Genomic DNA, 15,769 nt, shown 5'->3' with positions numbered 1-15,769 from the left:
TTTAAAATGCTGCAAATATAGCAATCTCTTTCAAGCCTACGTATCACAAGAACTCATTTTTCTCTCATTGCCTCTGGTTCCTTTATGAATTCTGTTAAGCTGTGTCCCCTGGTGACTGAAAAAGTTTGTGCTTATTTACTACATTGAAACCATTCGTGATTTTATAAAATCTGCTTTTTACCTTCTCAAAGGAAAGCAGCCTCAACTTCTCCAGTCTCTCCACATTAGCAATGCCATTTCAGAAAATCTTTTGTCACTGTCTCCATGGCCTTGACATGCTTCCAGAAACGTAATGCCCAAAATTGAACACACTACCTCTGTTAAAACCAATTAAGTGTTTAAACAATGTGATGTAATTATTTCTAACATTAGGTTCTTTCAGAGTTGTTATAATAATACTGTCATGACAGAAATCGTACAGTTACCTTTTTCTCCTTGCACATGTACCTCTTTTTTTTTACAGGTACATCTAAAAAGTATAGAGAATAAAGTCATAGATTTCTGTAGTACCTAAGGCGGCCATTCAACCAAGAGCTACCACGTTTGTCCCATTCTCCAGCCCTATTTCTGTAGATTAATTGATTAAGTATCAATTGTCAATTGTGGAAGAGTTCCAAGTTTCTACCCTTGTGTGTACAGAGGGTTTGGTAATTTCATTCCTGAAAGGTTTTGCTCTTATTTTTCAGATAATGTTCCCTAATCTTAGACTCCCCAACTTAGCAAAAATGTTTTTTCCCATTTTCCTTCTATTTTCCATAACAACTTAAATGAGTACAGATGTTTGTTGCATGTATATAAACAAGTTGACTTGCATCCACTTTAAAGCATAACCTACAGCAGAAATAGAGAATAGTTAATAGAATTCAGTCATGTGCTCCACCCTGTTCATGCTTTTTCTTTGCATGGCATTCAAAACTAATCCCACAGACCTACTTTCTGCCTCTACCTTTGAATCACCTGCATTGAATATTTATCCATTTTTTTTCCTTAAGAGACAAATGGTCTCTGACTCAGCCATTCCCGTAACAATGCTTCCTCATGCTCCATTTTCTTCATACTGCATGAAGAAAACTGATCATTTAATCTTAGCTCTTCGTTATATAGTTTTAAGATAGACATTTCTGCATTTTCTAAGGGGAGGTACGCATCACTGTCTGGCCAACATTTATTGCCCATCCCTCGTTGCATTTGACATGGTGGTGATGAGTTGCCTTTTTGAACAATTATAGTCCACATGCTGTAAATAGACCCACAATGCTATTAGGGCGGAAGTTGCAAAATTCTGACACAATGAAGGAAACAGCGATGTATTTCCAAGTCAGGATGGTGAGTGGCATGAAAGGGAATTTACAGTTGGTGGTATTCTGCTTTGAGATGGAAGTAGTAGTTTATTTAGAAGGTGCTATCTAAGGAGCCTTGATTTATTTCTGCAGTGCCTCTTGCATAGTTGATATCTACAATCAAAGTTAATAGGATAGACAGACGAAAGTTCAAAATCCATTATACCTTTCACAAACTTGGGATGTCTTAAAATACCTTATGTAAAACCAAGAACCTATCTTCAAAGTGGTGTCACTATTTTAACATAGGGAACACAGCAATCATTCACCAAACAGCTAGATTTCATCAAACCACAAATAGCAATGATTTAATAACTAGGAAATCTGCTTTTGTGTTGCTGGTTGAGGAATAAATATTGGCCAGAGAATTGCCTAAACCTCCATTCAATTTCTTAGACCTCTGCTCCACTGAAAATAGTCCCAACATCTATTGCAGTGACAAAGAAAAAGGACTGCTAACCATGAGGGTATGTGCATATAGGATATTATCTTGGATGTAAGTATGAAGAGGTAAAATATGCATTTTAAAAATCTGCATTCAGTCCACATCTCTGTAATGAGAAACATCATTGAAACTCCAGTGTAATCTGCAGAACGCTTCAAGAATTGCCTCACGACAGGATCACATTATAATAGCAAACTGCTGATAAGTCGGAGAGTGTGTTGCTTAGCAGTGACAGGAGTCCAATACTATGCAGTGTGCAATGTTTTATTCTGCTGCTCATGTGGTGCTATGTTCGATGTAAGCAGATTCGATCACAAACACTATTTGTTTTTAATGATTCAAGGGCGGTGACAGATTAATTGCTGTTGCTGATCAAACTTTGTGCATTGATGGGTGTTGGTAAATTGGTGGCTCCAGGCAACATGAAAGCTGTATAAAATGTTCAGAGTTTTATTTTACAACTTGACATTTTGAAGTGTGATGAATCCATAGGTGTAAGATGTTAAAATTAGCACCATTCTGTATGAATCCTTAAGCATATATATATTAAATTTGCTGCAACAAATATACTAAGTTAGTGAAGGGATTCACTCTATTGATTTAATATTTGTGTTGTTGTTAGTTAGTTAGTTAGTTATTAGATTACAAGTATTTGTACAGTACTAACTCAGAAAGTTACACTATCAGTATAAAATCGCAGTGAGGTTTTCTGTCATTTTGATGAAGAATATTTGTCTCTGCATGGACCAGCATATGAATTAGGAATGGGGTAAGTCTTCTGCCACTTGAGCCTGTTCCATTCAATAAGGTGAGAAGAGTGGGCATGAAATGAGCCCTGAGGCAGAGAGTCAGTATCAGCTAAAAGAGCAGGCAAGCTGATGACCCTGAGACAGGAAGCCAGCAGGACCTGGAGCAGTGGGTGGCCGGAGGAGCTGAGACAGGGAGCCAGCAGGACCTGGAGCAGTGGGTGGCCGGAGGAGCTGAGACAGGGAGCCAGCAGGACCTGGAGCAGTGGGTGGCCGGAGGAGCTGAGACAGGGAGCCAGCAGGACCTGGAGCAGTGGGTGACCGGAGGAGCTGAGACAGGGAGCCAGCAGGACCTGGAGCAGTGGGTGGCCGGAGGAGCTGAGACAGGGAGCCAGCAGGACCTGGAGCAGTGGGTGACTGGAGGAGCTGAGACAGGGAGCCAGCAGGACCTGGAGCAGTGGGTGGCCGGAGGAGCTGAGACAGGGGGTTACGTGGAGGAGTAGGCCAAGTGAGGAGCAGGAGACAGGCAGAAAGCATCACCTGAGAGGAGGAGAAAGTGAGCTGAGGACCTAGATGGGCAGTGAACAGAAGGACCCGATGACAGGCAATCAGAGACAGAGCTCAGTTCATTAGAGCTGATTTGGAACTAGTATTTGCTGAGCTACAGAGAAAGGCTCTTGCTGTTTAATGAGTCACTGATTGATGTTTTTCCAATTATTTTCTACTCTTAAACTTTTAACACGGAATTCAAATTTATGGTAAAATTAATGAAACATATAAAAGGCGATGTAAGCAGTGAATAATATAAGAAATTATAATTCATTCAGGATGACCATTTAATTAATGTATCAAGGTTGCAGTATGTGGGAGCTCATGCATAACATTGTGATCCAGGGCCATTTGCAGCAAGTCATAGAGCTATACAGCACAGAAACAGACCCTTCGGTCCAACCGGTCCATGCCGACCAGATATCTCAACCCAATCTAGTCCCACCTGCCAGCACACGGCCCATATCCCTCCAAACCCTTCCTATTCATATACCCATCCAAATGCCTCTTAAATGTTGCAATTGTACCAGCCTCCACCACATCCTCTGGCAGCTCATTCCATACACGTACCACCCTCTGTGTGAAAACGTTGCCCCGTAGGACTCTTTTATATCTTTCCCCTCTGTCCCTTAACCTATGCCCTGTAGTTCTGGGCTCCCCAACCCCAGGGAAAAGACTTTGTCTATTTACCCTATCCATGCTCCTCATAATTTTGTAAACCTCTATAAGGTCACCCCTCAGCCTCTGCACCAGGGAAAACAGCCCCAGCCTATTCAGCCTATCCCTATAGCTCAAATCCTCCAACCCTTGCAACATCCTTGTAAATCTTTTCTGAACCCTTTCAAGTTTCACAACATCTTTCCGATAGGAAGGAGACCAGTATTGCACGCAATACTCCAACAGTGGGCTAACCAATGACCTGTACAGCCACAACATGATCTCCCAACTCCTGTACTCAATACGCTAACCAATAAACGGAAGCATACCAAATGCCTTCTTCACTATCCTATCTACCTGTGACTCCACTTTCAAGGAACTATGAACCTGCACTCCAAGGTCTCTTTGTTCAGCAACACTCCCTAGGACCTTACCATTAAGTGTATAAGTCCTGCTAAGATTTGCTTTCCCAAAATGCAGCACCTCACATTTATCTAAATTGAACTCCATCTGCCACTTTTCAACCCATTGGCCCACCTGATCAAGATCCTGTTGTAATCTGAGGTAACCTTCTTCGCTCTCCACTATACCTCCAATTTTGGTTTCATCTGCAAATTTACTAACTGTACTTCTTATGCTCACATCCAAATCATTTATGTAAATGATGAAAAGTAGAGGACCCAGCACTGATCCTTGTGGCACTCCACTGGTCACAGGCCTCCAGTCTGAAAAACAACCCTCCACCACCACCCTCTGTCTTCTACCTTTGAGTCAGTTCTGTATCCAAATGGCTAGTTCTCCCTGTATTCTGTGAGATCTAACCTTGCTAACCAGTCTTCCATGAGGAACCTTGTCGAACGCTTTACTAAAGTCCATATGTTTGAAGTTCATGCAGCTTTGGCTCCAAGTTTGAGCTCAAGGCTGAACTACGACATTGTGACACATCAGGGAGGAGGACAGTTAATTGGACTCGTGCTAGGAGATAGTCACACTACTTAGACCAGGGTCCACCGATATGGTCAGTGGTTGAGGACAGGAGGGGGTGACTGTGGGTGAAGCAGGTAGGTGGACCCAGACCCAGCGGGCAAACCTGCAGTTTTCCTGTAGCTTTGAGTTCTGTCAGCCTGTTTGGATGACAGGAGAGAGGAGGTGGAGGTGAATGAATAGACGGACCATGGAGCCATGTAACAAGTGGCAAGAAGAGTAACAAAGGATGTAATAGTAGATGATGGTGTGGTGAGGGGGATTGACAACTTTTTCTGCAGCAAAGAGTGAGAGTTCGGGGGTTGTGTTGCCTCCATAGCGATACTATTCAGGACACAGAGTCACAGAATAGTTTCAGTGTAGAAGGAGGCGATTCGGCCTATTGTGCCTACACTGGTTCTGTTACCTAGTTCTGATCTTTTACCTTATCCCGATATCCCTTAAACCATTTCTATCCAAGTAACCATCTAGTGTTCCTCTTGAGTGCCTCAATTGAACCTGCCTCCACCCCATGTCCAGGCATTGCTTCACAGACCCTAACTGTGTAAAAATGTTTTTCTCACATCAGTCTTGCTTTTCTTGCATTAAACATGAAATCTATGCCCTTTCATTCTTTTTTCGTTTATGAGCAGGAATAGCCTCTCCCTACCTATCTAGCTTGCTCATTTCAAATCTTCTCTAACCCTTCTTCGAGCTGGTCAGGAGCTTGCATTGGGTGTGGGAGAAAGCATGGGTCCCGGCCTCCCCATGACATCGCCACAAAACAGGCAATGCAAAATGTCTGCACTCAGCCACTAAGTCTACCCATAATGCTTCAAATTGGCCAAACCAGCTGCCCCAGACATTGCATGTACCTCAGGACATGACTCTTCCAGCCCCAGACCAAGAGAATATACTTCAGATTAACTGATAATGAAGGTCCCACTCTGCAATAGCCCAGCACCTCTAATTTCCTTAGGGCACAGCTGCTCCCACTAGGTGTCAAGCCTTCACAAAGGGTACCCAGACAAGGAAGCACCAAAGGTACTTCACTTGCCTTCTCAACAACACGAACACTTTGATACCCGGATGAAACCCACTAACACCTACACCAGCCAAGGATCGGAATCTCCTGAGTCAATTAAGAAACTCGTTGTCAGACACCGGACGCTTGAATCTTTTCAATGAATGAACTTTATTTCTCTTTGTCGTACAACGCACACCATTGTCTCATAACTCACATTTCATTGTTGTAAGGGTATAAAACTCCACTGTATCCTCTCTTCGCGGAAGAAGCTGTGGTTCCTTCTGAACAGCCTGTCAATGACTGTTTCTTCCGTCAAGTCTCTTCCTCGCCATCGCTGTTTGTTAAATAAATCCTTGTCAGTTCTCACTCCGATCTGTGTATTTCTGATCTCTGATTAATTGGGCTAAATTCTCTGTCAGGGAGGATCCAGTTGTCGAGATCCATGTAAAAGGATTCCTGATGAAGAGCTCTCCTGCTGCCTGACCGGCTGTGCTTTTCCAGCACCATGCATTCGGACTCTGATCTCCAGTATCTGCAGACCTCACTTAGATATCTACCACAGCATCCTACTGTTCTCCCAGATGAGAGGGACTCTCAATAATAATTCTTCTTGTCTTTATTTTCAGGTCATGGAATATGAGAACCGAATTCGTGCTTACTCCACTCCAGACAAAATCTTCCGATATTTTGCCACACTGAAGATCATCAATGAGAATGGAGATTCCGAAGTGTTCATGACACCCCAAGATTTTGTGCGATCAATCACGCCAAATGAAAAGCAACCAGAGAGTGAGTGAAAAATTGCTATGCAATTAGTATTTAAGTTAGTCAATTAACTTTGTAATTAAATGTTCTCCCTTGTATCAACTCTCCTTCCTGTCTGCCACCTACACACTTATACTCAGTAAAGGAAAGTGTACCAAACGCCTCCTTCACTATCTGATTTATGTGCGACTCCACTTCCAAGGAAATGTGAACCTGCACGCCATGGTCTATTTGTTCAGCAACACTCCCCATAACCTGACCATTAATTGTATAATCCTGACCTGATTTGTTTTTCCAAAATGCAGCACCTCACATTTATCTAAATTAAATAGAACAAGATCACCAGTGACTCTTCTAAATCCAGTATAGGCCCATTGTTTCCTGAAAAGTTAATGTTTTACTCTCCATAAATCAGTTGAGTAAACCTTCTGTGAAGTGATTCAAATGCAATCCTATCCTGTTTTTAGATTAGATTAGATTCCCTACAGTATGGAAACAGGTCCTTTGGCCCAACTAGTCCACACCGACCCTCCAAAGAGTAACCCACCCAGACCCATTTCCCTACCCTATATTTACCCCAGACTAATGTACCTAACACTATGGGCAATTTAGCATGGCCAATTGAGCTGACCTGCACATGCTTGGACTGTGGGAGGAAACTGGAGCACCCGGAGGAAACTCACATAGATATGGGGAGAATGTGCAAACTCCACACAGAGTCCCTCGAGGCTGGAATAGAACCCGGGTCCCTGGTGCTGTGAGGCAGCAGTGCTAACCACTGAGCCACCATGCTGCCCTTTCTTAAATTAGGAGAGAAATAAGGAGATGTGGCCTCACCAATGCCTTGTATACCTATACTGAAACTTCCCTATTCTTATATTCATTCCTGTGAAGATGAAAGTAATAAAATAGATAAGGAAGACTAATGGATGGGGTGCATTTCAGAAGGGTTTTGATAAGATCTAACAAGTTAGTAAACAAATAGGATCACATAAGATTGAAGATAATACACCAATACAGATTAATAATTGGTTGCAGGACAGAAAATAGAGTGGAAATAGAATCATAGAGATGTACAGCACGGAAACAGACACTTTGGTCCAACTCATTCATGCCAACCAGATATCCCAACCTAATCTAGTCCCATTTGCCAGCACCTGGCCCATTTCCCTTCAAACCCTTCCTATTCATATACCCATCCAAATGCCTCTTAATGTTGCAATTGTACCAGTCTCCACCACTTCCTCTGGCAGCTCATTCCATACACGTACCACCCTCTACGTGAAAAAGTTACCCCTTAGGTCCCTTTTATATCTTTCCCCTCTCACCCTAAACCTATGCTGTCTAGGTCTGGACTCCCCCACCCCAGGGAACGGACCTTGACTATTTATCCTATCCATGCCCCTTATGACTTTATAAACCTCTATAAGGTCACCCCCTCAGCCTCCGATGCTCCAGGAAAAACAGCCCCAGTCTATTCAGCCTCTCCCTATAGCTCAAATCCTCCAATCCTGGCAACACCCTTGTAAATCTTTTTTGAACCCTTTCAAGTTTCACAGCATCCTTCTGATAGGAAGGAGACTAGAATTACACACACTATTCCAAAAGTGGTCTAACCAATGCCCTCTCTGCCACAACATGACCTCCCGACTTCTATACTCAATACTCTGACCAATAAAGCAAAGCATTCTAAATGCCACCTTCACTATCCTATCTACCTGCGATTCTACTTTCAAGGAGCTATGAATCTGCATTCCAAGGTCTCTTTGTTCAGCAACACTCTCCAGGACCTTACCATTAAGTATACAAGTCCTGTTAAGATTTGCTTTTCCAAAATGCAGCATCTCCCATTTATCTAAATTAAATTCCCATCTGCCACTCCTCAGCCCATTAGCCCATCTGATCAAGATCCCGTTGTATTCTGAGGTAACCTTTTTCGCCGTCCACTACACCTCCAATTTTGGTGTCATCTGCAAGCTTATTAACTGTACCTCCTCTATTCACATCCAAATTATTTATGTAAATGATGAAAAGTAGTGGTCCCAGCTCCCACTGGTCACAGGCCTCCAGTCTGAAAAGCAACCCTCCACCACCACCCTCTGTCTTCTACCTTCGAGCCAGTTCTGTATCCAAATGGCTAGTTCTTCCTGTATTCCATGAGATCTAATCTTGCTAACCAGAGGAACTTTTCGATCGCCTTACTGAAGAACATGTAGATCGTGTCCACCACTCTGCCCTCATGAATCCTTTTTGTTACTTTTTCAAAAAGTCTCAATCAAATTCGTGAGACATGATTTCCCATGCACAAAGCCATGTTGACCATCCCCATTCAGTCCTTGCCTTTCCAAATACATGTAAATCCTGTCCCTCAGGATTCCCTCCACCAAATTGCCCATCACTAATGTCAGGCTCACCAGTCTATAGTTCCCTGGCTTTCCCTTACCACCTTTCTTAAATAGCCAACCTCCAGTCCTCTGGCACCTCACCTGTGACTATCGATGATACAAATATCTCGGCAATCACTTATCCTAGAACTCTGTGGGAAGCTAGGCATGCCTGATCAGGGCCTGGGGATTTATCCACTTTTATGCATTTCAAGACATCCAGCACTTCCTCCTCTGTAATTGGATATTTTTCAACATGTCACAATCTGTTTCCCTACATTCTATATCTTCCATAACCTTCTCCACAGTAAACACTGATGCAAAATACTCGTTAGGTATCTCCCCCGTCTCCTGTGGCTCCATACATAGTCTTCCTTATTGATCTTTGAGGGGCCCTATTCTCTCCCTAATTACCCATTTGTCCTTAATGTATTCATAAAACCATTTGTATTCTCCTTAACCCTCTTTGCCAAAGCTATCTCATGTCCCCTTTTTGCCCTCCTGATTTCCCTCTTAAGTAAACTCACACTGCTTTTATACTCTTCTCAGGATTCACTCGATCTCTCCTGTCTATATCTGACATATGCTTCCTCCTTCTTCTTAACCAAAACCTCAATTTCTCTAGTCATCCAGCCTTCCCTCCACCTACCAGACTTTCCTTTCACCTTAACTGGAATACTGTCTCTGGATTCTTGTTATCTCATTTCTGAAGGCTTCCCATTTTCCAACTGTCCCTTTTATCTGCGAACATCTGTCCCCATCAACTTTTGAAAGTTCTTGCCCAATACTGTCAAAAGCCTTCCTCCAATTTAGAACTTCAACTTTTAGGTGTGGTCTATCCTTTTCTATCTCTATTTTAAAACTAATAGAATTATGGTCACTGACCCCAAAGTGCTCCCTCACTAACACCTGCCTTATTTCCCAAGAGTAGGTCAAGTTTTGCACTTTCTGTAGTAGGTACATTCACATATTGAATCAGAAACATTTCTTGTACACACTTAACAAATTTCTCTTCATCTAAGCCCTTAACACTATGACAGTCCCAGTCTATGTTTGGAAAGTTAAAATCCCCTACCATAACCACCCTGTTATTCTTATAGATAACTGAAATCTCCTGACAAATTTGTTTCTCACTTTCCCACTGACTCTTAGGGGATCTATAATACAATCCCAATAAGGTGATCATTCCTCTCATATCTCAGTTCCACCCAAATAATTTTCGTGGATGTATTCCCAGGAACATCTTCCCTAAGTACAGCAGTAATGCTATCCCTTATCAAAAACGCCACTGTCCCTCCTTTCTCTCTTCGCCCCCCCCCCCACCCCCCCCACCCCACCGTGCCCCCGCCAACACCCATCCCCACTTTCTGTCCTTTTCTGTGGCATTTGTATCCTGGAACATTAAATTGCCAATCCTGTCCATCCCTGAGTCACTTTTCTGTAATTGCTATCTTCATGTTCCTACCCATGCCCTGAGTTCATCGGCCTTCCCTCGGCCTCTTGCATCGAGTTAAATGCAGTTTAATTATAAGTCCTACTTTGTTCTCTGCTTTGTCCCTGCCTGCCCTGACAGTTGTGACTTGTGGTACTGCAATGGTCAGTGCTTGGGCCACAGCTATTCACAATTTCCATCAGTGATTTGAAATGTGGGTACCAAATATTGTGTTTCAAAGTTTACTGCTAAGGCAAAATTAAATGGGAATGTGAACTGTGAGAAGAAGGTGTGATCATACTATGGCTTTAGGTGGTGTATTTTGTCCTTTTTTTAATAAAGAAAGATTGAGTCAGCGGTGCTGAGCAGTATTCTCAAAGCCAATACAGTAAACAGCTTGTGAGGCCTTGGGATTTCTTTCAAAGGTAGAACAATAGAAGCAGCCTGAATGGGTAGAGTCAAGCTCCCACAGAACCAGGAGTTTTAGGTTTAGCTTTCTGCGGTTGCTGGAGTCTTGTACCTGGGTGTGGAAGCTCTTAATACTCTCTCTGTTACAGCTAAAAGCTGGGGTTCTATTCCTGCTGCTGGAATTGCATGTGAGACCATCTATTTTACCGACTTTGCCTTTGCCAAGGATGTTTATATGGGAAAGTCAATTAATAGCAGTTAAAATGTATATATTGTGAACCATTTCAATAGAGTTACAGTTAAACCAATTATTTTCTTTTTATTTTGTCTGTATTTAACTGCAATATAAAAATAAAGTGTGTTTTGCTTAGAGTCATGTAGTTTGGCCAATTGAATTGCACCTTACATTTGATAAAGAAAATTAAGAAGTTAGATTCTAGGCTATCTTTTTAACATATTTTGAGGGGTTTTGATCTGGTCTGTAACAAAGGCAAGAAGGCCTCTTGAATTTAAATATACTAAGTGAGTGGGCAAGAACATGGCAGATGAAACATAGTGTGGAAAAATATGAAATTGTCCACTCTGGTTGAAATAACAGAAATGCAGAATGTTGGGAAGTGTTCGTATCCAGAAGAGCATGGGTGTCTTTGTTCATGGATCACTGAAAATTAACGTGCAGGTACAGCAAGCAATTACAAAGACAAATGGCACATTAGCCTTTATTACATGAAGATTTGAGTACAGGAGTAAATGACTTTCTACAATTGTATATAGCCTTGGAGAAATTGCACTGGGTATACTTGGCAGAGAGCAAATTCACTAGGCTCCTTCTTGGCAAAACACGATTTTCTGATGAGGAAAGATTGAGAGATGGCAACTTTATTCTCTGTAATTTAGAGGAATGAGAGATGATCTCTTGAAATGTACAAAATTCCAACAGGTGGCTGCAGGAAGGATTTTTCCTGTGGCCTAAAATCAGGGACACACTCCGATTAAGAGGACGTTTTTCATTGGGCCATAGGAGGTTGAGGGTGACCTCTGGATGTATGTAAAATCATGAGGGGCATAGATAAAGCGAATAGCAAAGGTTCCTTCCCTGATGTGGGAAGTTCAAAACTAGAAGGCATACTAGAGGAGAAAAATTTGAAAAGGATTTGAGGAGCAACTTTTTTTACAGAGTGGTTAGTCTGTGGAATGAACCACCAAAGAAAGTGGTGGATGCAGGTACAGTTACAGCATTTAAAAAACATTTGGATAAGTTCATGACTGAAAAGGTTTGGAGGGAAATGGGCTCAATGTAGACAGATGGGACTAAGTTAGTTTGGGAACAGGTTGGCGTGGACTAGTTAGGCCAAAGGTTTTGTTTCCATACTGTGTGACTGCATGACTCTGTAAGATACCGGCTACTTATGACCGAGATGAAGAGAAGATGATGGGGAGTCTTTGAAATTCTCTACCCCAAAAAAATCGTCAAGGCTCAGTTCTTGAGTTTACTCAAAACAGAAAGCAATAGATTTGTCAGTATTAAAAACATTAAGGAATGTGGGGTTTCCTAAGAAAAATGATGTTGAGATAAAAGATCAGCCACGATCTTGTTGAATGGCAGAGCAGACTCGAGGGACCGAGTGGCTTCTCCTGCCCCTATTTCCCATATTCATTTGTAATGAATCCCACCCTTCCATTTGCCTTCTGAGTGAAGTGAAACGCAGAAGTCATTATAGTTCCAGAGGACCACTGGACAGACACAGCTACTGGTCACCGACATCCCTCAAGTGAGGGTTGAGTTTAAGGAAGGGCATTCTTTGTGACCTCAGCCAATCAAGTAATTGAACTGGCTCAGTCTGCATCAGAAACCAACGGTCCAGCCAACTGAGATTCATGTGACCATCAAGCATATGGGGCAATGAGCTGCAGTAAGACCCCGTTAACGTAACATGATTTGAACTTGCAACCTCCTGTTCCGTAGGCAGGTGCATTACCGTTGTATCACTTGCCCATTCAGTTGTTGTACCTGCATGCTGGCTTTTTGTAATCATGTACGAGGACACTCAGATCCCTCAGTAGCACGGAGTTCTGCAGTTTGTCTCCAAATAAATCATATGCTTTTTTTTGCCAAATTGAACAAGTTTACATTTTTCCATCTTTATCTGTTAGGTTAAGCCTGCGGGCAAAAAATTATTTATACCCCTTCACAGACTCCTTATTTCCTCTTTACAACTTTCTCTCCTACCTTGTCTCATCAGCAAATTTAGCAATTATACATTTGGTGCTTCCATCTAAGTCATTGATAGAGCTGGTAAATTAGAATTAGCATTATTGTCACATATGGCGAGCCAGTTAGAGGCAATAAGGAATTTACAAGAGCAAGGGGATGTGATGGATGGCAGTTATAGGAAGGGGGAAAGTCTCAGATACAGTCACATAGATGGGTTAACTCCAGGAAAGGTAAGAGACATAGGCAGGTAGTGCAGGAATCTTCTGTGGCTATCCCCATTTCAAACAAGTATGCTGTTTTGGAAAATGTAGGGGGTGATGGACACTCAAGGGTGCGTAGCACGAATAGCCAAGTTTCTGATATTGGGACACGCTCTAATGTAATGAGAGATATGTCAGGTTCCAAGCGATCGATTGTGTTAGGGAACTCTCTAATCTGAGGTAAGACAGATGTTTCTGTGGCCAGCAGCAAAAAATTAGAATGGTTTGTTGCTTCCCTGGTGCCAGGATCAAGAATTTCTCAGAGAGGGAGCAGAATGTTCTCAAGGGGGAGAGGGACTAGCAGGAGGTTATTGTACACATTGGAACCAACGACATAGCAAGGGAAAAGGTTGAGATTTTGGTGGAGGGTTGTATTTCAGACTGGAGGCCTGTGACCAGTTGAGTGCCGCCAGGATCAGTGCTGGGTCCACTACTTTTCATCATTATATAAATGATTTGGATGTGAGCATAAGAGGTATAGTTAGTAAGTTTGGTGATGACATCAAAATTGGAGGTCATAGAGATGTACAGCATGGAAACAGACCCTTTGGTCCAACCTGTCCATGCCGACCAGATATCCCAACCCAATCTAGTCCCACCTGCTAGCATCCAGCCCATATCCCTCCAAACCCTTCCTATTCATATACCCATCTAAATGCCTTTTAAATGTTGCAAGGGTACCAGCCTCCACCACATCCTCTGGCAGCTCATTCCATACACGTACCACCCTCTGTGTGAAATCATTGCCCAGTAGATCTCTTTTATATCTTTCCCCTCTCACACTAAACCTATGCCCTTTAGTTCTCGACTCCTCGACCCCAGGGAAAAGACTTTGCCTATTTACACTTCCATGCCCCTCATAATTTTGTAAACCTCTATAAAGTCACCCCTCAGCCTCTGACGCTCCAGGGAAAACAGCCCCAGCCTGTTCAGCCTATCCCTATAGCTCAAATCCTCCAACCCTAGCAACATCCTTGTAAATCTTTTCTGAACCCTTTCAAGTTTCACAACATCTTTCCGAGAGGAAGGAGACCAGAATTGCACGCAATATTCCAACAGTGGGCTAACCAATGTCCTGTACAGCCACATGACCTCCCAACTCCTGTACACAAACTCTGACCAATAAAAGAAAGCATACCACTATCCTATCTACCTGCGACTCCACTTTCAAGGAGCTATGAACGGGATCTTGATCAAATGGGCCAATGGGCTGAGAAGTGGCAGATGGAGTTTAATTTAGATAAATGTGAGGTGCTGTATTTTGGGAAAACAAATCTTAGCAGGACTTATACACTTAATGGTAAGGTCCTAGGGAGTGTTGCTGAGCAAAGAGACCTTGAAGTGCAGGTTCATAGTTCCTTGATAAGTGGAGTTGCATGTAGATAGGATAGTGAAGAAGGCGTTTTGTATGCTTTCCTATATTGGTCAGAGTATTGAGTATCGTTGTTGGGAGGTCATGTTGCAAGTGTACAGGGCATTGGTTAGGCCACGGTTGGAATATTGTGTGCAATTCTGGTTCCCTTCCTATTGGAAAGATGTTGTGAAACTTGAAAGGTTTAGAAAAGATTTACAAGGATGTTGCCAGGATTGTAAATTGAGCTGTAGGGAGAGGTTAAATAGGCTAGGACTGTTTTCCCTGGAGCATTGGAGGCTATTCAAAAGGGCCACAACACACTGCAGCACACCAGAACAAGGTATTCGCCAAAAACGGATATCCTCGCAATTTCATCAACAGATGCCTAAGGGAAAGACAACGGAACGAGGACATGCCGCAACCCAAAGGACTAGCCACACTACCATATATCAAGAACATCTCTGAAATGACAGCCAGACTACTGCAACCACTCTGACTTATAACAGCACACAAACCAACAGCCACACTCGGACAACTCACCAGAACGAAGGACCCTTTACCCAGCATGAGCAAAACTAATGTAGTGTACAAAATCCCTTGCAAGGACTGCACAAAACACTATATAGGACAAACAGGAAGACAGCTAACGATCCGCATCCACGAACATCAACTAGCCACGAAACGACACGACCAGCTATCCCTAGTAGCCACACACGCAGACGACAAGCAATATGAATTCGACTGGGACAACACTACCATTATAGGGCAAGCCAAACAAAGAACAGCCAGGGAATTCCTAGAAGCATGGCACTCATCCACAAACTCCATCAACAAACACTTCGACCTGGACCCAATATACCGGCCACTACAGCGGACAGCTGAAACTGACAACCGGAAGCGGCAGGGACAGGCCACTATAAATGCCGGAAGAAACACCACAGAAGCGCTTCACAGGAGGCTTCCAAGCACTGAGGATGTCACCTAGACAGGGGACGAAACGTTTGTAACAAAAACTTCCAGCTCGGCGAACAGAACCACAGCAACACCATACTTGGCCACAGGGTGATTGCCACGCTGTGCTGAGAGGATGCCACTCATCGTATCTATCCTGAGGCAAGGAATTCCAAGGCTGAGAGTTCTGAGGTCACAAGGTCAGAGGCTGGGTGTTCCGAGGGTAAGGGGAGGAGGAAAAAGACAAAAGGATAAAAAAAGAGAGAAAACAAA

At 42.9% G+C, this 15,769-nt stretch overlaps 1 protein-coding gene across 3 annotated transcripts in view; it reads left to right on the top strand.

Annotated features, from left to right (window-relative positions):
- micu1 (mitochondrial calcium uptake 1) overlaps positions 1-15,769 on the top strand; it is a 109,749-nt gene that overhangs the window by 46,583 nt on the left and 47,397 nt on the right. For all 3 annotated transcript variants that reach the window (XM_043679125.2, XM_043679122.2, XM_043679123.2), the window contains exon 5: positions 6,354-6,516. In XM_043679125.2, coding sequence (XP_043535060.2) covers positions 6,354-6,516 — 163 coding nt within the window. The remainder of the gene's footprint in view (positions 1-6,353; positions 6,517-15,769) is intronic.

Source organism: Chiloscyllium plagiosum, unplaced genomic scaffold (assembly GCF_037043375.1).
Source record: "Chiloscyllium plagiosum isolate Xiang-an unplaced genomic scaffold, Cpla_swu_hap1 HiC_scaffold_43, whole genome shotgun sequence".
Lineage (NCBI taxonomy): Eukaryota > Metazoa > Chordata > Chondrichthyes > Orectolobiformes > Hemiscylliidae > Chiloscyllium > Chiloscyllium plagiosum.
Note: the sequence above shows the minus strand (reverse complement) of the source record. Positions and strands in the feature narration are given on the sequence as shown.